Below are 23,871 nucleotides of genomic sequence, written 5' to 3'. Positions count from 1 at the left end.
CTGCTCTCTACCCTGAACGAAGCAAAATGGCTGGACCTACCCTTAGGAAGCATATCTTGAGGGAATGAATAAACGTACCAATTTTGGCGGGCCATAGTGGTACTGTAGCTATGATAGGGGCTCCATGATTGGAGCAGAGAACTGAGTGTATCAGGGGGTAGGAAAGTGAAGACACAGTCTAAGAAAGGAAGAAAAAGCTAATCCAAACCCTAAGCTGTCTTAAGAACATTTTCCCATTTGTTATTTTACCCCATGTGGATAGTTACATAAAGAGACTATGTCCTTGCTTAAAAATGTATTATACCCTTCTTTCAGAATTAGATTTTAACTTCAATATTTACCTTAATAGTTCACCTACAGAAGCCAAAGACAGAATGTTCACACATCCCTGCAACACAGTTTAAAAAAGAAAAGAAAAATAAATTCCCTCCCGAAGTAAGGAGCCAACACATTCCATTTATTTCCCATGCTCTAATAAATAGCTTGTGCTCTCTTGGCAGAATCAACAAGCAATGTTTTTTTCCAGTTAAAAGGGAATAGAGAGTTTTTCAGGCTTCTCTGTCTCTCCCTGAGCAGATGGGCTTTCATATTCAGCAAGTGGAACTGCCATAACCTTGAATGGGACATGAGCATGGCCAGACCATACGGTCCAAATGCCCGGACCTGGGTCACAGAGTGTCGTGAGTGACTGCACACAGAGGACCTTGCTCATTCCAGGACATTTCTCACAATGACCTGCACTTGGAACAGCATTAGATACAGAGGAAAACCCTGGCATTATAGCAGGTGTATAAAGTAGCAAAACACGCCCTTTCTTGTAGGAACTAACTGCTACAGGTTTGGGGATGGGGGCTTGCTACAGTATTCTCTGGGATCCATGTGATTAAAGAATATCTCCTTGAACAAGTAGCAGGTCTGCACACACTGCTTTGTATGCCTCATCTCGTTGAATCCTCACAATAATCCTGGGGGGTAGGCACTTTGATTCTTTCCATTCTGCAGATGGAGGCAGAGAGAGGTTGAAGGTGTACCCAGAGTACCAGAAGTGTTAAGGGGCATAAGCACTGAACTTGCTAAATTTCATGTGGTTTCTGAGCTCAGGTGAATCAGCAGTGGAACCAGCTGTGGTCTTAGTTGGGTTCACGATATGTGGCATGCCTAGCTCTGTAATGTCATTTCTTTGTTCGGTCTGGATACACATTTCTGGAAATCTCTGGACTCTCACTATGCTGTTTTTTTGTTTTGTTTTGTTTTTGTTTTACCTTAGTATGACATACACCCCAAAATTCTGTGGCATGGGACTTATGTAATATTTTTCCAGTGCATAATCTATTAATGAGAATTATGTTCTCATCCTTAGGTCCCGTCACTTTCCATACAATTATAGTATCATTTAGAACCTTGATTTATTTCAAGAAACCACCATATACAGTTCCCCTCTCTCCACATTTCTCCTAGTTAATGTGTTGTTTTCTCACTCCACACTCCCTCCTTAGAGCCCTGCAATCTGTCTCCGTGTTCTTCCGCTGACATTTTTCTCACCACTAGTTCCATTTCTAATAAATCAAATGGAATTTTCTCAGGCTCTCGTGTCCCTCAAGTTCCCTGGATGTTCCGCTGTTAAGCAGCTCTTTCCTCTGAGACATCCCCTCTCCCTCAGCTCTTGCTGGTGCCTTGTCCCTCTTGGCAACTTCCTTGCACCTGATATGACTCGAAGCCCGTGTGCCTCACAGCTACCCTGTGCTGAGTACGCCTGTATGTGTTGCTCCCTGTCCCCCATAGGATTTAACTGCAAACATCATTTATTGTACTACTTAGTTTCTCTTCCAGTGGGCCTAGCTAAGGGCTGATCGGATGATATTTAATTTAATTAACACTCACTTATTCTGGCTTCCGGCTTCCAGACTTAATGATACCGTGACCCCAATTAAGCTAAGCAGTTGATGAAGCCAGTGGTCATATCAGGATTATTTGCCTGATAAATAACAGATCATAATCAGTAGTAGGTCTTGGGGACCCGTGGCAGCCTGACAATAAATTGCTTCGCCTCAGGAGTACCTTTTTTTTTTTTTAAAACCATTTCCTTTAGAAAAAAAAAGGAAACCAAGGTAAACAAAACAAAACAAAACAACAAAAACAAAAAAAACAAAAATGGAGAGCTCACTTCTAGTCTGAAATCATTTTGCTTCCAAGTCTTATCAAATCATCTCAGAGGCTTTGTTGACATTCTGTGTTAACGACTGGAATCCATCTTTCCAAATGGAGAGAGGCACCAGGGGGCCAAACACCACGCTCTGTCCAGAGTCCTGAGGTCCGAGGTCAGACTGTCGTGGCAAGCTCGCATGACCAAGCCAGCTGCCGGTGCGGGGCCTCTGGATGTGTTTCTAAAGGATAATATTTACAGTGTTGGATAGCTGGACACTGTGGAGCTTAATGGGATTCTTAATAAAGGCAGCTTTCATTAAGACAGGGAGCACAGGCAAGGTGCCCTTGCTTTTGAGGGAAGGACAACCCGGCACAAGACTGATGCTCCTCCTCGGTTTGGAAATCATGCGGGTCAAGTGCCTTGTCATGCATTAACAGCCTTTTTAAGTTCCTGGTGGATTGAGAGGAACGGCTTAGATAAATGAAGGAAGAGGAATCACGCGATCTGTCTTGGTAGTGTAAACGCCGAGACACAGCAGCTGCATTTAAACAGAGCAATTTGCTAAATGAGTGGTTGGCTCCTTTCCAGATGGCCAATGTGACACAGGGCTTGGACGAATCCTTCATTCAATCATGCATCTGTGTAGACTGCCACAGGAGAGGCCGGGTTAGAGCCACTGCCCCAGCGGCCCGCAGCCACAGCTGCAGCAGCTCCAAACCCCTTAGATGAAACCCACTCCTGTTGACCCCTGAGGCGGCTTGGCTGGAGACCAGCAGGGGAGGCTGCAGCATCGGGCCATGGGGGAAGCCTTGGGGAAAGCCAGCTCCTCTGCTGAAGGATGACCAGCTCGGATCAGGGACTGTCTCTGGACACGGCTGCCTGCTGGAGCACTCCCGCCGTCTACAAGGGACACGCACCCAGGTCATTCTCATCATCCGAAGCAGCTGAGCTTCCAAAGCAGAAAGACAGGCTGCGGGCTGCGCTCTATGTGTTTCCTTTATGTGCACTTTTTAAAGCTTTTCACACATGCTCTGTCTTGATTCTCCCAGTTAGGTTGTAAAATTCCCCAGGCAGATGAAAGAATATTCTTAGCTTTCACCCATGACCCTACTCTGTTGTGCCTTCTCTGTGCCTCTGACAATTAATTCAGTCCCAACTCGAGCACCTCTTTAGAGATGATATCTCGGAGCTATGGGCTGGGGAGGCCCGGGGATAGAGCAGATGATCGCCCCATTCTGGGGCCTCTGGATCTATGACACGTGTTGATTGACCGGGGGGAAACTAGGCCAGGTAAAATGGAGCCATTCGATGGGCAGCCTGCCCAACTTTAATAAAATAGGCAGTCAGAGGACTTCGTTGGGCTGTAATGGGGACTTACAGGAAGGCACTGCTATTGACCTATTTCTCCCTGGTAAGTTATCCCCCAAGCCTATTTAATTTTTATAATTGTATTGGAAGTTTCCATGGTGAGAGTTTCACCATATTCTTTAGCAGGCTCGTTGAGTTTACGGCTAGGAGCTCTGACCAGTTAGTAAACAAGCCTCCCCATTCCCCGCCCCATGCCCATTAGCCCTCTGAGCCTCCACTGTGCACAGCAACTTCCACTTACTTCTGACTGGGAGGAAAAGTTTAACCTGGTGAATCACCAGCAGCACTTCCTGTGATCGTCTGAGGAAAACTACAGTCTGCTTCGGAAGAACTCTGAAGCATTTCATTTCCTGCCGTTTCTGATGTACATGGGGTGGAAAAATTTGAATTCTGCTCTGTGCCTATCCACCAAAGCTTTCTCACCAACATTTTTCTCTCTTGGAAGTTTCCTCTCATCAGGGCTCTGCTGACCCTACAATCAGCCTGAAATAAATGCATCAAACGAACAGGGCTGACCTAGAGATGGGTATAGCATCTCTCTGCCTGTCTCACCCAGATTCCACTTCTGTAACCATCTGAGCCCAATTTCCTCATCTGTACCACAAAGCCCAGAAAATGGTTTGTGGGATGATTTTGTCAATTCTCCCAAGGATGGTACTGAACTAGCATTACTCTAGATGCATAAGTGAGAAGCTAATCCATACACAAGGGAAGCCTTTGGGCGTGGTCGCCCTAGACTCTATCAATGGAGGTCTTTATGGCAAGAGTCCAGGCTATGGAAAGGGAGTTATTCTATTGTCTAGAATATTCTAGTAGTAGATATGCCAAAAGGTCAGAGCAATGAAGTCACTCAACTCTGAGATAATTACAAGTCTGCTCAAGTCCTTGCAATGAGCAAATAGCTCAGAAAGGGTATGAAAGTAGACTATTAATTTTAAGAAACAAGTTTCTCAGTATGCCGAGTAAGTAGCACTGATGAATATTATCAAATGATCTGAAAGTGCATGATCCTGGGCTAGAGGCAATCATCTAATGAAACCCAAGGATAATCACTCATCAAGAGAACCTTTGTGGTATGACGTTGGTGAAACCAGTCCCCCTGGCCTTCGTGGGCATATTATAAATGTAGCTTCCCTTCTGCTGAGTGTCACTGGGTCCTCAATTCCAGGTCATCAGTGTGTGATCTCCAAGAAGTATGCAAATTGTGGAGACCTTGAAGCCTGCCAGAGCATGCTTAGGTGACAAGACAGGCACAGCCAGTATTTCTGCCTTAAAACACACTTCTTTCTCTCTCGGGCGCAACTGATGGCTTTGCCAGGTTGGCAACATGAACTCGTAGATGCTGCACTCACTGTAAGCCTTTTTCTAAAGAAAATTTGATTTTTTTAAAAAAGAAACATCAAATGAGGACTCAAACACTGTTGGAAAATGTCCTGGCTTTTTAACATTCAAATACAGCTCCACAAAGAGTCCCCCACGACTGACATTTTATGTTATTTAAATGCTGTTAATTAAGAACTACAGAAACCAGCAGCGATGACCAAAGCAGGACTCTGACAAACTCCTCCTGACCTAAACTGCGACTCTGATTTGCTTAGAGGCGAAATCAAAAGAACACAGGGTGTACCGGCTCATTCACATATAGCCCACTAGGGGGCAGTGAATGATCGAGTTTCCAGCAGGCGGGCTTCGTGCGGGTTGGTTGCTATATACACACCTGAAGTGTGGCAGGCCTTTTACACAAAGTGAGCAGCGCTGCGGCGATGACAGGTGTAGGGAGCAGCCAGTTATTGCTCCCAGCACAGTCTGCAAGAAGGATGAAGTGAAACGAAACATTTGCATTTTTACCAATGAACCTGCATGATAATGAACAGGCAGGGTCGCCCGCATCAGCCCCGGCTTCGCCTCCCGGTTTCTGCCGGGCCACCGCCGCGGGCACCCGGCTGAACCGCACCCAGGATTGCAGCAAGGGAGACAGGCGGAGCCGGGGGACCCGATTTACCAGGGGCCTGGGGCTGGTGACCACAGGGGCACGACTGACCCGCGGCAGGGGTGGGGGTGGGGATGCCCCCCTCTTCCATCCTATCCCCGGGCCAGAGTCCATCTGAAAGATTCCAGGCGGGGAAGCTGCGCTGCATTAATCCGAGGACACCATTCACCTCCTCGTCTGTGTGAACGGCGCCCCCTACAGTTGGGAAGTGCGCAGGTCATTGCCTGCTCCCCCTGCGTAGGGCCTCTGGGCTCCAGGTCAGTGCACAAGAGCCTGTCAGCTCTCTCCCCTGCGGCTCGTTTTGTTTTGTTTTGTTTTGTTTTTTAAATATGTGTGTATGTATGTATGTATACATGCGCGCGCGCGTGTGTGTGTATTTTAAATCTGCATTAAAAGGCTTTAGGGGAAGTAGAGAGCAAAATTAGAAATTGGGACCTATTGGATTTCAGTGTCGGCGATGGTTCCATCTTCCTTCCTCTTCTGCCCAGCTTCCTCCATTCCCTCGAGGAGCTAGTGCCCTCCTGGTGGTCCGTCTTTGCCCTGTGCTAATACTTTCTTCAGGCAGATCCTAGGCTACCAGAGCATTCAACCTTAGTTGTGTTTACAGCACTCCGTCCCCTCTCCCACTGGAAACTGCATCTAAATCTTATTTGTAACTGGGAAACAGAGTACAGAGAAGGGACTTCTCCCTTCTGGCCCTGATTTGCAAGACCCTCTCCTGCCTAATGGGGGACAAATCAGATGTGCCCTTTCTCCCTGTGCTCTGATGTCACTGCTTTCAGACTGGTTTCTTCATTCGGGCCCTGTTTCTTCACACATTGACCTAGAACATCCCTCTGTTTTACTTCGAAGCCAGTAAAGCATTGTGGTGAAACTCACAGACTTGGATCAAACTGCTTGGGTTCCAGCCCCAGTCTATCACCTCCCAGTAGCATGTACACTCAGAAATTGCATGACTGCTCCATGCCTCAGTTTCCCCATTCTCACAAATGGCCGTCTAACATCACCTCATGGTTTGAACTGAATGGGTCAAATGGAAAGCACTAAGCACAACACCAGGCATATGAACCATCACTTCATACATGTTACCTCTTCGTATTTTATTTTATTTGACATAATGTTGTATTTCTTCTTCGTCTCTGCTTTAAGACACAGATGCTCCCACCCTCCTTTTCTCCCCCTTGCTTCTCCCTGAAAGAATGGTAGATGGTCTTCTGACCCTTGAGTAAATGCCTACCGCTCTCCTTCTACCCTCGGCACCTACCTGATCATCACCGTAGAGAATCAGGCACTTGTCAGGATCTTCATAACTAAAGCAGAGAACATGAAGGGAAAACATCTTCAGACATCAAGAACAAGCTCAGGGGTGGGGGTGGGGTGAATCTGACAAGTGTCCTTTATGTCATGCCCGTGTTCTATTTGTAGAACTGTCTTGGAAATAGACACTTGTTTACTTCGCCCAGATCAGAAGTGATTTCAGATTCTCTTCATTTAATTGTCTACTTCCCCTGTGCAGCTTCGTAATTAAAATAAGAAACTTATTTATAAAGTCAGTGCCAGAGCTGAGAGATAACTGTAAGGAGGTGCTCCTCTGTGAAGCTGACGCTAAATCCTGTTGGCCAGCCTGGAAGGCGTGGCAGGCACAGCCCACGTGGCAGGGATCCCTCCCATCAGGTGGGAGTTGGAGAAAGGATGGAGGGACCATTGGCTCTCCGCAGTCCACGTGTGTAAGATGAAGAGTGCGGACATTCTTTTGACAAGAGGAGCCAGGTTTTTATGGGAAAATGTGGCAACTCCCCACTTTGAGTAAATGGCTGGTTCTAATGGTTTGGGTGACACTGGCTGGTACCAGGAAAAGGGTAATGACTGCTCCATGGAGGAAGGCTTAAGCATGGGTGGTGTTGGCAGGAGGGGCAGGGAGGCAGGGAGGAGGGATGAAGAGGCTAGACAGGAGGAGATAGTGAGGAGAGTGGGCAGAAACTAGCAAGACCCCGAGTGCACCACTTTTCCCTGTGACCCCCGGAATCTTCAGCTTCATCTGCAAAAATCACAAAATGCTTGGTGTGGTTGGATTTCTTCCTTCCTACTTACCTACCTTCCTTCCTTTCTCCTTCCCTCCTTCCTTCCTTTCTTTCTTTCTAGATTTTATTTATTTATTTGTCAGAGAGAGAGCACAAGCAGGGAGATCAGCAGGCAGAGGGAGAAGCAGACCCCCTGCTGAACAGGGATCACCCGCACCCCCCCCCCCCCCCCCCCCCGTGCAGGACTCAATCCCAGGACCCTGAGATCATGACCTGAGCCAAAGGCAGACACTTAACCAACTGAGCCACCCAGGCGTCCTGCGGTTGGATTTCTCATCAAAACCAGTGAAATGGCTATGTGGATGCAAGAGGTGGACACCCACCCATATCTGGGAAGCATCAATGTTACAACTGCAAGACTTGTTTGACATTATGTAGCCACATTAAATCTGGCAAATCATTTGTCCATTTATATTGGATTTATTTCTTGTTCATTTCCAAACACAAGAAGGGACCTAGAGAGACGTTTCTTTTTTGTGTCAGTACCAGAAATCTGAGTGTCTCTTAAACATCTTAATTATTATCTTATAGACAATATGAAGCTGCTAATGGATGTTGTTTCCCTCTTTTTTTCTGACTTCTAGGAAGTCCAAAAATAAATATGTTATTCATTTCTAAAAATTGTTTAGAGTATTATAGAATATATTTTGCTTATTGACTTTATCTTTCTATATATGTTTTTTGTCTTCAGCCCCATTCAAATATGTGCATGTGTATTATCTTTTATCCAATTCTATACTCATTGCTATAAGTGTTCCCAAATCCTCTTTTAGACCATGTGGTTTTTAATAAACAAAAATACCAATAAATGTATTTTTGTCTCTCCTGAAGTTTTTCTACTATAATCTGTAGTAAAAGAAATGTTCTTTGAGTTTTGTTGTCAAAACTGTTTATTAATCTTTTCTTGACTTCTATGTTTAGAGTCCTGCTTTTGCTAAAGACTTTTTTTTAAAAGATCCTATTTTTAAGTAATTCCTATACCTGAAGTGGGGCTCAGATTCATGACCCCAAGATCAAGAGTTGAATGCTCCTTCTACTGAGTCAGCCAGGCACCCCACAATAGACTTTTTTTTTTAACCCTAATTATTGTTAAGATGTTCTCTTATTTTTTCTTAGATCTTTCTCTGGAATTTTTTTTTTTTATGTATATTGTGATACAAGGACTTAATTTTTTCCCCTAAATTGCCAGGAGTTATCTGTTAGACTATTCTCCCACTAATTTGAAATGCTTATTTTATCAAATACTATTTTCAACATAAACATAGGTCTATCATCAATCCATTTGTCTCTTCTTCACACCAGTATCTTATCTCTTTCATTCACTGTAACTTAGCAGCATACTTTGATATCTGGTAGTTTAAGTCATTATGCTTTTTCAACATTTCTTGGCCATTTTCACATATTTACTCTTCTAGATGAACTTTAGAATCAACCTGTTGAGCTCCAAAACAATCTCATAGAGATTTTGATTGGAATTCCTTTGAATCTGACATTTAACTTGGGGCAAGGTGACACCTTTACGAAACTGAATTTTCTCATCTGGGAATGTAGTCGCTTCCCATTTATTTGGGCTTTCTTTCATGTTTTTAGAAGGTTATCTCTCTATCTTAACATTTTTTAAAGGTTTTTTCTGGGAATATTCAATTATGTGCCAGTCAGTTTCTTCCTTAGAGAAGAAATAAGAACAATAGTCAGGAGTCAAGTTCCCCATAGCCAAGGTATACTTATTATGCAGACATTCTCCTGACATACAATTCTCCTGACATACAATTTCACAGCAAAGACCGGTTGAGCCCACATACAATGTTGGAAATACTGGCTAAGAACAGTTGGCCAGTAAAGTAAATTACAAAAAGGAAAAAAAAAAAGTCATACATGTCCCTCAAGAAGATGAAGATCTGAGGCTCTCTGCTAAGATATCAAAAAGATCTGTTTGGGGGCATCTGGGTGGCACAGTTGGTTAAGCATTCAACTTTTGGTTTTAGCTCAGGTCATGATTTCAAGGTTGTGAGATCAAGCCCCACATCAGGCTCTACATTCAGTGCAGAGTCGGCTGGAGATCGTCTCTCTCTCCCTCTTCCTCTGTCCCTCCCCCGCTCTCTCTCTTTCTCTCTCTCTCTCAAATAAATAAATAAATCTAAAAAAAAAAAAGACCTGTTAGGACCAAATTTCTCTCTCCCTCATATTTATATAAAAGATTTAAAATGTAGAATTTAGCTCCTTGCACGTTGTCATTCTTCCCATACTACTCTTTTCATAATTCTTGGGATTTAATATCAATCATAAATAATCCATTCAATCTACCAGTTTCTCATTTCCTTACGACAGTTTTGTTTTCTACCATACTGCAGACACTCACCGCCATGGTCATGCCCTTGATATTGTCATTAGTAATAACTGCAACCTTCAGTTGAAAACCCCAATCTCAAACATTCTACCTCCAGTCTTTCCAGCTTATTCACACTGTACTGCAGATTTAATTCCAGGACTTTCCATCCGTTGATCCAGACACATTTTCACTGTCCACAACCCTTTCATGCCTCACTTTCCTTCCCGTGTGACTTAGGTTCCTCTGTCAGTTATAACCACTTCCTCATGTGCGCCCTCAACTTTCTCTTTTGTTGTTCTTTCTTGGCACAAGCACACTCCTGATTCATGTTGACTTTCCACCCACCCCATGCATGAAAATGTGGCCGGAGACAAACCACACAACTGTGCTGAGTGGTCTGACTTCAACTTCATGACCACAAACCACAAATAAGTTCTCAGTGCTTCCTGGCAGCCTTCCTTCGTCTCCCACTCTCCAAGACCATTTCCACTTCCTCCTTTGTCTGAAAATCTCCGACAGCTCCCAATTCCCATTCTCAGATCAAGATCTTGCTTTCTAAGTCTCCGAGAAAATGGAAACGCTCTACAGAGGCCCTCCACCAGATCCCACCAGATCCCCCTGGTTTATCAGTGCTGTTGATCATTCCCATCAGCACACAAACATGCTCTTATTTCTCTCCTTGGGAAAAAATTTTAAAAATTGTCTTGATCGCTTTGCCCCTCCAATTATCACCCCAGTTTTCTCCATCCTTTTACAAAAGAGTTGCTTGAGGCAAGGCTTCATGCTGCTGCCTCTGTTTCCCTTCCTGTTCCTATATGAAGGCATTCCCAACAAGCTCTCGCCCCACTTTGCAAAACTGCAATGACCTCTAGTGGAAATTCTGGGTCCTCAACTTTCCAGCAGCTGTGCTTGACATTGGTCACCCCGGGTTTGGGTACCCCGGACTCGGGCCTTGCTACCTGCTTGTGTGCCAGCAATGAGCACGCCCATCAACCTCAGGGCTTTACCTCTGTCTCTTTATGCCAATGACCTGAGTCCACAGAACATGCATAGATGCAACCACCCTGAATTTCTGATGCCCTTACCTGGTCCATTTTCTTCATAGCACTTACCACTTCCTAGCATCCCTAAGTAATCATATATTGACTGTTTATTTTCTAAAAGCCAGGCTCTGCTAGAGCAAGGGTTTTTGCCTCTTTTATTCATTAATGTATCCCAACTGCCCAGAACAGTGCTGGGCCCATAATGAGCAACACTGATCTTTGTTGTTGATGCATTCATACCCTTCCAGGCTGGCCACACAAAGTCCTTGCACGCACCAGGTGTGTTCCATTGCCCAGCCTTGCCTAGAACAACTTTGTGGCTCATTGGTGTGCTGCCTTCAAGTCCTTGCCCCACTGGCACCTGGCAAGCTCTGCCCTGCCCCTGCCCCATGCTTTAGTCCCCTCTGTGCTACATTTGCTCTCCTTAGTCCTTACTCCTTAACATACTACCCACTGGTTTTGCATATAGCCTCTCTCTTCCACTAGGGTGGAAGTTCCCTGAGAGCATAGCTTGTACCTGCCTCTTTTACTATCCTGGTAGCCCAAACATGCCTTGCATCCATCTGCGGAAGTACTTACTTAGAAAACATCCTTTAAAAAGTTATCATTGTGTGTGACTGGAAAACAGTCCACACTAGCTGGATGCCCTGTGTCTAGCTTGCACACTCTATTCAGATTCCTCAGGGTGACCCCCATCCACCCTTGGCTGCTTAGCCTCCAAGTTCCATGCCGTGACCAGCCCCAGCCAATATCACAGCCTGTTCTGGATGTCAACAGACTTCCCTTCTCAGTCCCAGTGTTCCCACTACATGTGGCCTCTTTGATTTCTGAACCTCAGCCAAACTCAGGGACCACCTCACCCACTCTGGGCTTTGTCTTCCAGTTGAATGAATGTTGGTGTCAAGGACACTGTCTGTCACAGTCTAAGTATTCTCCCCAAACCATTTGTTCCTTCATTCTTCAAGTATAAATATATATTAAGTATATACCACATGCCTAACACTATTCTAGCCAATGGGATATAATAGATAAAGTTCTCACCATCATAGTGCTTATAGTCTAATTAGGAGGCAAATAATAAATAAATAACCAAATAAGGACATCGTATGTCAGGTGATGGTAATTGCTATGAAGATAAATAAAGCAGGGTATGGGCAATAAGGAATTCTGGGTCTGGGGGCTGGTATGGTGCGGAGAGTGTATTCTCATGTACAGTGGTCAGAGAGGCCTCTCTGAGTGGGTGACATTGGATTGAGCCACATGGATCTCAGGAGAGAAGAATGCTTCAGGAGGAGATAGTGGGGAAAGCCCTGAGGCACAAGTGTGCTTGACAAACAGCCAGGAGTCTGGTGTCTGGAGCAGGCTGAGCAAGCAGGAGGGTCAGAGTAGGGATGCAATGGGGTGGAGGAAGCAGAAAGGGAGGAAGAAGATTTCTTCCACAAACAAAAGAGAGCCTCCACAGTCTGGGGAAAGAGTAGGAAAGGAGAAGTACCACAAGCAGGGGAGGAAGAGAGGGTTGAGGGTCCCATAGTGGGTACCAGGCCCCACATCCTAGAAGGGCTGCCAGGGGGAGCAGTGGTTCCCCGTGACAGAAGTGTCCATGTGCAGTGTCAATTAGGGTCTTGTGTCCAAGACAACCAACCACAGAGCCTGAGTAGCCTTGATGGCACTTCCCACCAGTGGGCCCCCCAACTGTGCCACGATGTTGGTGGGGGAACCCCTGAAGTGACTGATATTATAGTGGATGGTAGGAACTCAAAATAGAACTAAGCTCAAGTTTCGGAAAACAAAATAAGTGATGTTTCTTGCACACCCGAAGCTATGGAATGAGATTCACACTTGCTACATTATCACAATTACGTTAAAATAAGGGGACATATACTGTGGGTATATCCCGGCTTATTTTTCACAATTTTTGCTCCTGGATGTTGGCCTATTTTTCTGACAACAAGACAGTTGGGAAAAATGGGAAGAGTTGCCTCAAGTGGAGATCTCTGTTCTGCTGTTGCTCACCCTGAAAGGAGCCGAGGAGCTTGCCTTGTGGCATGAAATCCCTGACTTCTCTAAGAGAGACAGACCCCGGTGGTATTACTGGAAAAAAAAAAAAAATCCCAGAAACACATCCATCCTGAGTATCAGAGCCCAGAAATTATTCATATCACTCTGCAGCTCTGGCAAGAGACCAGATTCCTGGAATCAAGGCATCCGAAGCATTTCATTGTTGCAGTAACAGCAACAGACACCGGTGATAACAATCCAGAAAGATGGTGTTTACAAAGAGGGTATCTTTGGTTTCTTTTTAAGATGCAAAGACTGATAATTTCCTTCCTTCTTCAGAAATTTCTCTGGCTAATCAGTGGGTGTATCTGAGTCTCCCTAAAAGAAGCAAAAGCTCTCAAGTTCCTTTGGGAGTTAGAGGTGGCAGAGAGGAGTTTTATCCAACCAGCTGCTGCTGAGAGATTCATGAGAACCTTTTGTCACATCTAATAATCTGCAGCTTTCATTCCGTGCTTAGGACAGGGCCCCAGACCCAGGGCAAGCTCAGAATATGTCCCTGGAAAGAACAGGGAAGCCAGGAAATAGGAAGTACCCCACAGTGCTGGGATTGGTTCCAGATTTTGTTTCTTTGAACTTTTCTAAATTGCAAAGTATAATGATAAGTGAGTCAATTTCCGATGAGTCTTGGTATTCTAAATCCTAACGATCTTACCAACTCCATATATTTTTCTGTCTGGAGTGCAGTAGGATAAAGCATAGAACAAATCTGGTTTTCGCCTTTAGAGTGGGGAGAATCACTGACTCCCAGTTAAGAAAGGTGATCCAGGAGATTGATACTGATGACAACTGTCCACAAGGCGCCAACAAGTGCCTTCCTTTAGGTGGTAAAATATGTCTCTAGTTATGATGTTGGATTCTTCTCTAGACATCAGCCTTCCAGAAATACAGTGAATGGATGAGCAGTGCTCCCAATTCGTAACTCAGCTAAGAAGAGAATGCAGGCCATTTTTACTTAGCACATACTTGACCTGAAACAAGCTGATTATAATAAGGCATTGAAGGGTAGCTGCGATTCTGTCACTTGGTGAGAAGGTTCGTCTGCGGCATTGTGGAGATTGCTGTTATGGGATGAACCATGTCTTGAGAGAGCCAGACAAAGTCTTAATGTCATCTTGGAAGAAAACCAGAAAACAATAGTGATGTTCATACTTTTGTGCCTCGAGGAAGTTGTAGGGAGTTCAGATTATATGGCAAGCATCACTATCCCAAAAGACCTTGGCCCATAGGATAGGAGCCAAATACCATTGAGGTTTTGTTCAGGATTGAGCAAAGCATAATCCAGTCTTCCCAGAGTGTGTGGGCCAAGTTACAAAGAGGAGAGACTGCAGGCCATGGGCCAATTAACTAGCACATGTAAGAAACTGGGAGGATGCACACTGGGCAGTGATAACAGGAATGAGAGGAGAAGAGGGACAAGACTTGGCCAGTGATTATAAGTGGAAGGTGAGGAGGAGAAGTGACCACAGGGAATCCCAAGGTTCTCAGTTTGAGTGATGAAATGGAGCTGGAAATCAAGACAGAACACATAGGGAGCATGGCAGGATTTGAAGAGAGTGCACTTGTCTTTTGACACTTCAAGTCTGAAAGGCCTACAAGCTATCCATATGGAACTTAATCTAGCATTTTGAATGCAGGTGTCAAGAAGTAGATTCTAAATAATGGTCAAGCCAGTAAAAGAAAGACAATACTTAAGGAATGTGGTACAAGGAGAAAACCAAGGGTAGCACCTGAGAGGCTGTCAACATGTGAGTGGGGTGAGGATGAAGAAGGGAGAAGGAGGACCAGTTAGAGGAGGCGAACCGGAGACAGGCCACTATTGCAGAGGTCAAGGAGAGAGAAATGGTTTATGTCACAGACATAATGAAGACTTAAAAGAGGGAAAAGATTCACCTGTTAGGAGGTCATTGAATTAGGACCAGCGAGAAATAGTGAGGTTGTGAAGCCTGGCAGTGATGGTGTCATGTGTACATAGCAGAGGACCAGAGACAGGCTACTATGAGTCCCTGAACATGCAGGGTTAGCAGACATGTCCCACTTTAGGCCTTTGCTCTGGCTGTTCCATTGTCTGGGCTGCTGTCTTCCAGGTATCCCCCTGGCTTCCTTGGCTCACTGCCTTGCTTCTTTTGGGTCATTGTTTGAATGTCACCTTCTCACTGAAGCTGTCCCTGACCATCTTACTTAATACTGCAACTGACAGCCCCTATCCCTCGCAATTCATACACATACATACTTGGCATCACCTTTTCTTTCGTCCATAGCACCTATCATCTTCTAACAATACTATATTATTTGTGTATTTATAATATTTATTATTTATTGTAAATTCACTCCTCCCACTTGAATGGATACATTTTTTAAATGTTATATTAGTCAACATACAGTACTTCATTAGTTCTTGATGTAGTATTCCATGATTTATTGTTTGCATATAACAGCCAGTGCTTGTTACAATACATGCCCTCCTTAATACTCATCACCCAGCTACCCTATCTCCCTACCCCTCCTCACCTCTGAAACCCTCAGTTTGTTTCCCAGAGTCCATAGTCTCTCATGGTTCATCTCCCCCTCTGATTCCCCCCTTCATTTTCCCTTCCTTTTCCTAATGTCCTCAAAGCTACTCCTTATGTTCTTTATATACTTGAAACCATACGATAATTGTCTTTCTCTGTTTGACTTATTTCACTCAGCATAATCTCCTCCAGTCCCATCCATGTTGATGCAAAAGTTGGGTATTCATCCTTTCTGATGGCTGAGTAATATTCCATTGCATATATGGACCACATCTTCTTTATCCATTCATCTGTTGAAGGGCATCTCATCTCCTTCCACAGTTTGGCTGTTGTGGACATTGCTGCTATGAACACTGGGGTGCATGTGGCCCTTCTTTTCACCACATCTATATTGTTGGGGTAAATACACAGTAGTGCAATTGCTGGGTCATAGGGTAGCTCTATTTTTAACTTTTTGGGGAAACGTCATACTGTTTTCCAAAGTGGTTGTACCAACTTGCAGAATACATATTTTTTAAAAGGCTATTTATTTATTTATTAATTTGAGAGAGAGTGCAAATGGGGGGAAGGGCAGAGGCAGACAAACTCAAGGAGAATCTGTGCCAAGCATGAAACCCAACACAGGGCTCAACCTCAAGACACTGAGACCAAAACCTGAGCTGAAACCAAGAGTTGGACACACAAACGACTGCACCACCAAGGTTCCCCTTGAATGGATACATCTTAAGGGCAGAAAATCTTACTTATTTTGTACACTGAAGTGTTCCCTGTACCCACAATAGTGTCTGGTCCACAGCAGTCCTTCTATAGTATTTGTTGAGTGAATGAACACAATGGACTATACAAAAACACAGAGAATGATAAGGCCTAGAATAGATATATAAATAATGTACAATGGAAGCCCAGAAGAAGAAATTAATTCCGGTTCAGAGGATTGGTAAAAGCTTTGTGAATAGTGATTTCTGAGTTGGATCCTGGAAATTGGCAGGATATCAGCAGTCATAAGTGGATACTGAATGGGTGTGTAGGTGAAGAAAACTGTGATGAGGCTCCTAGGTGGAAAACAGTTCACGCATGCAGGGAAAAGCAAGCCACCCAGGGGGCTAGAACATGATGTCCAAGAGAAGGGCTGTGGGAGAGTTGGGTAAGTGTAGTCAAGGTATCTCCAAAGTCACATGCTCTGGTGTGTGCATATGCCAACCAGATTTCAAGGTGGAGACATTCAGTAGGTAGTTGAATGTAAGACTCTGGAGTTTGATAGGAAGCAGTCCAAAGATATAAATTTGAGCCATTAACATAGTGATGGTGTTTAAAGCCAAGAGACTAAAGATCCCCAAAGGGAATGAGTGTATATAGAGCAAGAATGGAAGTTGGGGATGCTCCAAGTATAAGAGGTGAGGGAGAAGGGTAGGAACCAGTAAAGGAGACTAAAAAGAATTACCAGTAAAATAGAAGAAAAATCCGAAGTATGGTGTCCAGAAAGGCAAGTGAAGAAAATATATCAATGATCAGCTAGATCAAGTATAGCTGATGGGTTATGTCAGATGTGCTTAAAGGATGAGTTGAGTTGACTAAAAGGATTTTCTTTTTTTTTTTTAAGATTTTATTTATTTATTTGACAGACAGAGATCGCAAGTAGGCAGAGAGGCAGGCAGAGAGAGATGAGGAAGCAGGCTCCCTGCTGAGCAGAGAGCCCGATGCAGGACTCGATCCCAGGACCCTGGGATCATGACCTGAGCTGAAGGCAGAGGCTTAACCCACTGAGCCACCCAGGTGCCCTAGATTGATTCTTTTAAGAAGTTCTGCTGCAGGGGCGCCTGGGTGGCTCAGTGAGTTAAGCCTCTGCCTTTGGCTCAGGTCACGATCCCAGAGTCCTGGGATCCAGCCCCGGCATCAGGCTCTCTGCTCAGCAGGGAGCCTGCTTCCTCCTCTCTCTCTGCCTGCCTCTCTGCCTACTTGTGATCTCTGTTTGTTAAATAAATAAATTTAAAAATCTTAAAAAAAAAAAAGAAAAAAGTTCTGCTGCCAAAAAATAGGATATGAGCTGGCGGTACCTGTGGGATATAGAGCAGGACATTGTTTGTTTGCTTATAATGGGAGAAATAGCATTTTTATTACTTAATGGGAAGTATCCAGTGGAGAATAAAAAGTTGGTGGAAAAAGGAGAGATTTGTAGGAGGGATATCTTGAGAAAGAGAATAACTCTGTTATTTGAATACAGAGATTTGCTTTTGATGGAGCATGGGAAGTTTATTTGGTATAGCAAGTGAGAAGGCAGAGTATAGACGCTGGTAGGGGATGTGATGGAATGGAAGCTGGTGAAATTTCTTTCCTATTTGTTTCAGCTTTCATAGTAAGGTAAGAAGCAAGGTCATTAGCTGAGATGAGGATAAGTGATGGGCTGATGGTGATTTGAGGAGAGAGAAAAAAGAATGAAATTATAGACTTGGAACAAGGTTGGAGTACCCCTGGGATGTGTAGATGACTGCCTGGGATCTCAAGGGATCACTTGAGCTGCATGGTCATGAATTTAAAGTGAGCTCCACTGGAGTGTGTTTTTCTTCACTATACTCATATCTATCTCCTTCACTTCCTTTAATCTTCATTCCCTACTCATCATTTGACTTCTTTAAGGACTGATGCATACAACAAGCTTAATCAATGTTTGTTATTTGCAACTGAGATCTTCAGTAGTTAAGGAAAGTACTTAGAGGAAAGCCTGACAGGCAAAGGCAGGATATCCGAGATTCCCAAGTAAGCTGAGGCAGGAGGCACTTTTGAGACCTTCTTCTTTGTCCTTCTCCTTTATCCTGGTTCTTCTCTATTATTGTTACAGATAAGGTGTTGAAGAGCAGGTAAGGAGAGAATGCAAGACATCTTAATGATCATCTTCTTAAACTGAGCAAAACCAAATAATTATGTTAGTTCCTGAGTGGTGAAAGACTCCATCAACTACCCAGACTTGAAGTGACCTCTCTGCTCAGGTGCTCTCAGGCCTGCATCTCCAATCGGTAACAAGCCCGGTTTACATGGTCTTCTGAAAAACTTGAGTTATTTTTCTTCTCCACCCCATCTCTTATTTCAGCTTTTGTTGGTTATCTTTAGCATTTGTCTTGTGGATAATAATAACTGCTACTATTTATTGAGTGCTTATTATAGGCTAGTTACTAGTTCAAGGACTTTATACTTATTCATTCATTTAATCCTCAAAACAAACTCATTTTACAGATGATTATCTTGAAGCACCTGAATTTTTGCAATACTCTACAAGTCTCTCTGAACCCAGTCTAACCCATCCCTCATTTCTCTATTTCTCCTTAGATATTGATTTCAAATATGCATTGGAGGTGCCTGGGTGGTTCAGTTGGTTAAGAGTCTGACTCTTGATTTCAGCTCAGATCATGATCTCAGGGTCATGAAATTGAGCCCCACAATGGGATCTGAGCTCAGAGCAGAGTCTGCTTGTCCCTCTCCCTCTGCTCCTCTCCCTGCTTGCTCACTCACTCTCTCAAATAAATAAATAAAATCTTTAAAAATAGAATAAAATAAAATATGCATTGAAAGGATGCCAGCAAAATGGTGGAGTAGGAAGCCCTGGGCCTTCCTTCCCCCACAAACACATTAATTCAGCAACAATCCACAGACAAATTTCCTTTGTGAGAAATCCAGAAAGTAATTGAAATCCTCCAGCATCATGGAAGAGTATGAAATGTCCTCCCTGAAGCTGGTAGGGAGGTGAAGACATCTTCTCACGAGAACCCCTGACTGGTACAGTGCCATATCATCAGGAAGAGTCCCTCTTACTCCCAGCTTCATCCAGGGTAGGAAAGGGTTGGTTTGTGTGCCCAGCATCCCAACTTTTCAGCTCTCAGCTTCCCTCTAGGGAGTCAGAATCCTTGGCTGGACTGATTAAGGGGGATCTTACCCTATGAAGACAGTCTATAAAGGTTGGGAACAATGCCTGCCTTGTCTAATGAGCAGACACCAACACAAAGAGCCCAGGGAAATAAATATTCAGGCAAAGCTAGTCCTAACCGAGGAACAAGATAAGTTCCCAGAAACCAACCCTAACAAAGTGGAATTCTATGATTCACCTGACAGAATTCAAAATAGTTGTCATTAAGATGCTCACAAGTCAAGAGACCAATATGAGAATCTCAACAAAGAGACAGAAAATATTAAAGTTACCAGATAGAAATCATGGAGCTGAAGAGAACAAAACTAAACTGAAAAGTTTCCTAGAGGTGTTCAAAAATGGACTAGCTCAAGCAGGTGAAAAGATCAGCAAACTTAAAGATCAGACATTGGAAATAATTCAGTCAGAGGAGCACGAATAAAAAAGAATGAAGAAAGCTGAAAGGACATATGAGATGCCATTAAGTAGACTAATACAAAAATGATAGGAATTCCAGAAAGAGAAGTGAGAGAGAGAGAAAGGAAAAAAAGAAAGCTTATCTGAAGAAACAATGGTTAAAAATTTCTCAAATCTAGAGAAGGGAATGGACATCCAGATCCAGGAAATGGAAATTTGTTGGTAAAGGTAAGTATGTAGACAAATACAGAATACTGAGTTACTATAATAGTGGTGGGTAAATCACTTTCAATTCTAATATAAAAGTAAAAGACAAGGGTGCCTGGGTGGCTCAGTCAGTTAAGTGTCTGCCTTTGGCTCAGGTCATGATCCCAGGAGCCTAGGATTGAGATCCGCATCAGGCTCTCTGCTCACTGAGAAGCCTATTCTCCCTCTGGCTGCCACTCCCCCTGTCTGTGCTCTCTCTGTGTCAAATAAATAAGATATTTTAAAAAGTAAAAGACAAAACTATTAAAATAACTATAAAATGTATTAAGTAAAACAAATTTATGGCAATAACAAAGTTTGTGTGTAAGGCCATGTTAAAGTGTAGAGATTTAGTATGTGATTGAACTTAAGTTGTTATCTGCTAAAAAGTAATTGTTATGATTATAAGATATTTTATTTAAACCCTGAGGTGACCACACACAAAAATTACCTATGGAAGTAACACAAAAGAAAAACAAAAAAGAGTCAAAGCATATCAATACCAAAAAAGCAGCAAAACACAAAGGAAGACAGCAAGAAGACAAGACAGGCAAAAGAACTATTAAACTAACAGAAAACAATAAAATGGCAATAGTAAACTCTTCCTTATCAATAGTTATCTTAATGTAAATGGATTAAACTCTTCTATCAATGAACAAGAAAATAATACCCAACTGTATGCTGCCTGCTAGAAACTCACTCTAGATTTAATGACACACATAAGCTTAAGTGAAGGACTAGAAAAAGATGTTCCATGCAAATGGTAAAAAAACAAGAGCTGGGGTAGATATACTATATTCAAAAACAAAACAAAACAGGCAGTAAGTCAAAAACTGTCACAAGAGACAAAGAAAGACATTATATAATGATAAAACAGTCAATCCACTAGGAAGATAGCACAATCATAAATATATAGGCACCTAACCTTAAAGCACCTAAATGTACAAAACAAATATTGATGGAACTGAAGGGAGAAAAAGATAACAATACAATTATAGTAAAAAACTTAAATACTTCACTTTCAATAATGAACAGATTATTGAGACAGAAGATCAATAAAGACATATAGGACTTGAATAACACTGTAGACCAAATGGACCTAACAGACCTATACAGAACATCTGACATGAGAGCAGCAGAATACATATTCCTCTTAAAAGCACACACAGAGAGAAAAAAAAAAAAAGCACACACAGACCTTTCTCCAGGATAGATCACATGTTATGACCCAGAACAAGTCTTAACAACTTTAAAAGATTGAAATCATACAAAGTATCTTTTCTGACCACAACAGAATGAAATTAGAAATCAATAGCAGAAGGAAAATACTTCCCAATATTTGGGAAATAAACAACATATTCTTGAATAACCATCTGGTCAAAAAACTTCAAAAAAGAAAATAGAAAAAATGAAAATGAAAATACAACCTACCAAAACTTATGGGCTGCAGTAAAAGTGGTAGTAAAAAGGACCTTCATAGTGACCAATATCTGCATTTAAAAAGAAGAAAAATCTCAGATCAACAACTTACTTTTAAACCTAAAGGAGCTAGGAAAAGAAGAACAAACTAAGTGCAAAGTTAGCAGAAGGAAGGAGATAAGAAAGATTAGAATAGAAATAAAACAAAACAACACTAAGAATTGGTTTTTCAAAAAAATTAACAAAATTTACAAATCTTTAGCTAGATTAACTAAAAAAAAGGGAAAATACTCAAACATCACTAGAAATGAAAGAAGAAATACCACAATTGATAAAACAGAAATAAAAAGGATCATAAAAGACTACGAAGAACAATCATGCACCAAAAAACTGGATAACCTAGAAAAAACGGACAAATTCTTACAAACATAAAACCTACTAAGACTAAATCATGAAAGAATAGAACGTGTGACAAGATGTACAATTAGTATGGAGATTGAACCAGTAATCAAAAAACTTCTACAAAGAAAAGCCCAGGACCAGATAACTTCATTGGTGAATTCTACCAAACCTAAAAATAATAATAATAATAATAATAATAAAGATTTAATACTAATCCTTCTTAAACATTTCTGAATAAAGGAAAGGGAAAGTACACTTCCAAACTCATTTTATAAGGCCAGAATTACCCAATATCACAGCCAGACACATACCACCAGAAAAGAAAACTACAGGGCAATATCTCTGAAGAAAGTAAACACATAAATCCTCAACAAAATACTAGCAAACCAAATCCAACAGCACATTAAAAGGATCATACACCTTGACCAAGTGAGATTTATTCCTGGGATGGAATGATGATTTAACATATAAAAATCAACTAATGTAATACATTACATTAACAGAATACAGATAAAAATTACATGATTGTCTCAATACATGCAGAAGAGGCATTTGACAAAATTTAACACCCTTTCATGCTAAAAACTCTGAACAAACTAGGAATGGAGAGAAAGTACCTCCATATAGTAAAGGCCATTTATGAAGAACCTGCTGCTAACAACACACTCAATGCTGAAAAACTGAACAGTTTTCCTCTAAGATCAGGAACAAGGCAAGGATACCTGCTTTTGCCACTACTACAAAACAAAGTATTGGGAGACCTGGCCAGAGCAATTAGGCAAGAAAAAGAAATAAAAGACATCTGAATCAGAGAAGAAGAATTAAAATTGTTCCTGTTTGCAAACATAATGATCTTACATATAGTAAGCCCTACACACTCTACTAAAAACAAAAACAAAAAACTACTAGAAATAACAAACAGTAAAGTTGCAGGATACAAAATCAGCATGAAAAATCAGTTGTGTTTCCACACACTAAAAATGAACTATCTGAAAAGGAAATTAGGAAAGTAATGCAATAAAAAATAGACCAGAAAGAATAAAATACTTAAGAGTAAGACTAAGGTGGTGAAAGATTTATATATTGGAAACTATAATACATTGATGAAAGGAATTAAACAAGACACAAACAAATGCAAAGAAAGATATGTGTTCATGGATTAGAAGACTTAATACCCAAAACCATCTATAGATTCAAAGCAATCCCTATTAAAATCCCAATGTCATTTTTTTTAACAGAAGTAGAAAAAACAAATTGAAGATTCATATGGAACCACAAGTTACCAAATAAATCTTGATAAAGAAGAACAAAGCTGGAGACATCATACCTCTTCATTTTAAACTATATTACAAAGCTATAATAATTGAAACATTATGGTACTGGCATGAAGACAGATGTACAGACCAATGGAACAGAATAGAGAGCCCAGAAATGATTCCACACATAAACAGTCAGCCGATCTTCAAAAAGGGTGCCAAGAATATACAATGGGGAAAGCGTAGTCTCTTCATCCATTGGTGTTGGGAAACCTGGATATCCACAAGCAAAAGAATTCAAATGAACTTCTATTTTACATCATACACAAATCAACTCAAAATAGATTAAAGACTTACATAAGCCCTGAAACTATAAAATTCCTAGAAGAAAAGCTTCATGACATTGGTCTTGTTAGTGAGTTCATGGATACCCAAAGCAAAGGAAATGAAAGTTTTATGCGAAGTGAAATAAGCCAGTCACAGAAAGACACTGCGTGAGTCCACTTATATGAGGCATCTAAAGTAGTCAGATTCACAGAATCAAAGAGTGGAACAGTGGTTGCCAAGAGCTGGGGAGATGAGAAAATGGGAAGTTACTAATCAATGGCCATAGAGTCCATTTAAGCAAGAGGAATAATTTAGAGATATAGCTGTATAACATTGTACCTATAGTCCTACTGAACATTTAAAATTTTGTTAAGAGGTTAGATT

The 23,871-nt window shown here is 42.1% G+C and overlaps 1 protein-coding gene across 1 annotated transcript in view; it reads right to left on the bottom strand.

Moving 5' to 3' along the window:
- LOC125095612 (WD repeat-containing protein on Y chromosome-like) overlaps positions 1 to 23,871 on the bottom strand; it is a 136,195-nt gene that overhangs the window by 67,878 nt on the left and 44,446 nt on the right. The window contains 2 exon segments of the mRNA XM_047722051.1: positions 342 to 388; positions 6,769 to 6,814. Coding sequence (XP_047578007.1) covers positions 342 to 388; positions 6,769 to 6,814 — 93 coding nt within the window.

The sequence above is a fragment of the Lutra lutra genome, chromosome 3 (genome assembly GCF_902655055.1).
Source record: "Lutra lutra chromosome 3, mLutLut1.2, whole genome shotgun sequence".
Lineage (NCBI taxonomy): Eukaryota > Metazoa > Chordata > Mammalia > Carnivora > Mustelidae > Lutra > Lutra lutra.
The sequence above is the reverse complement of the archived record's forward strand: the minus strand, read 5'-3'. Positions and strand labels throughout refer to the sequence as shown.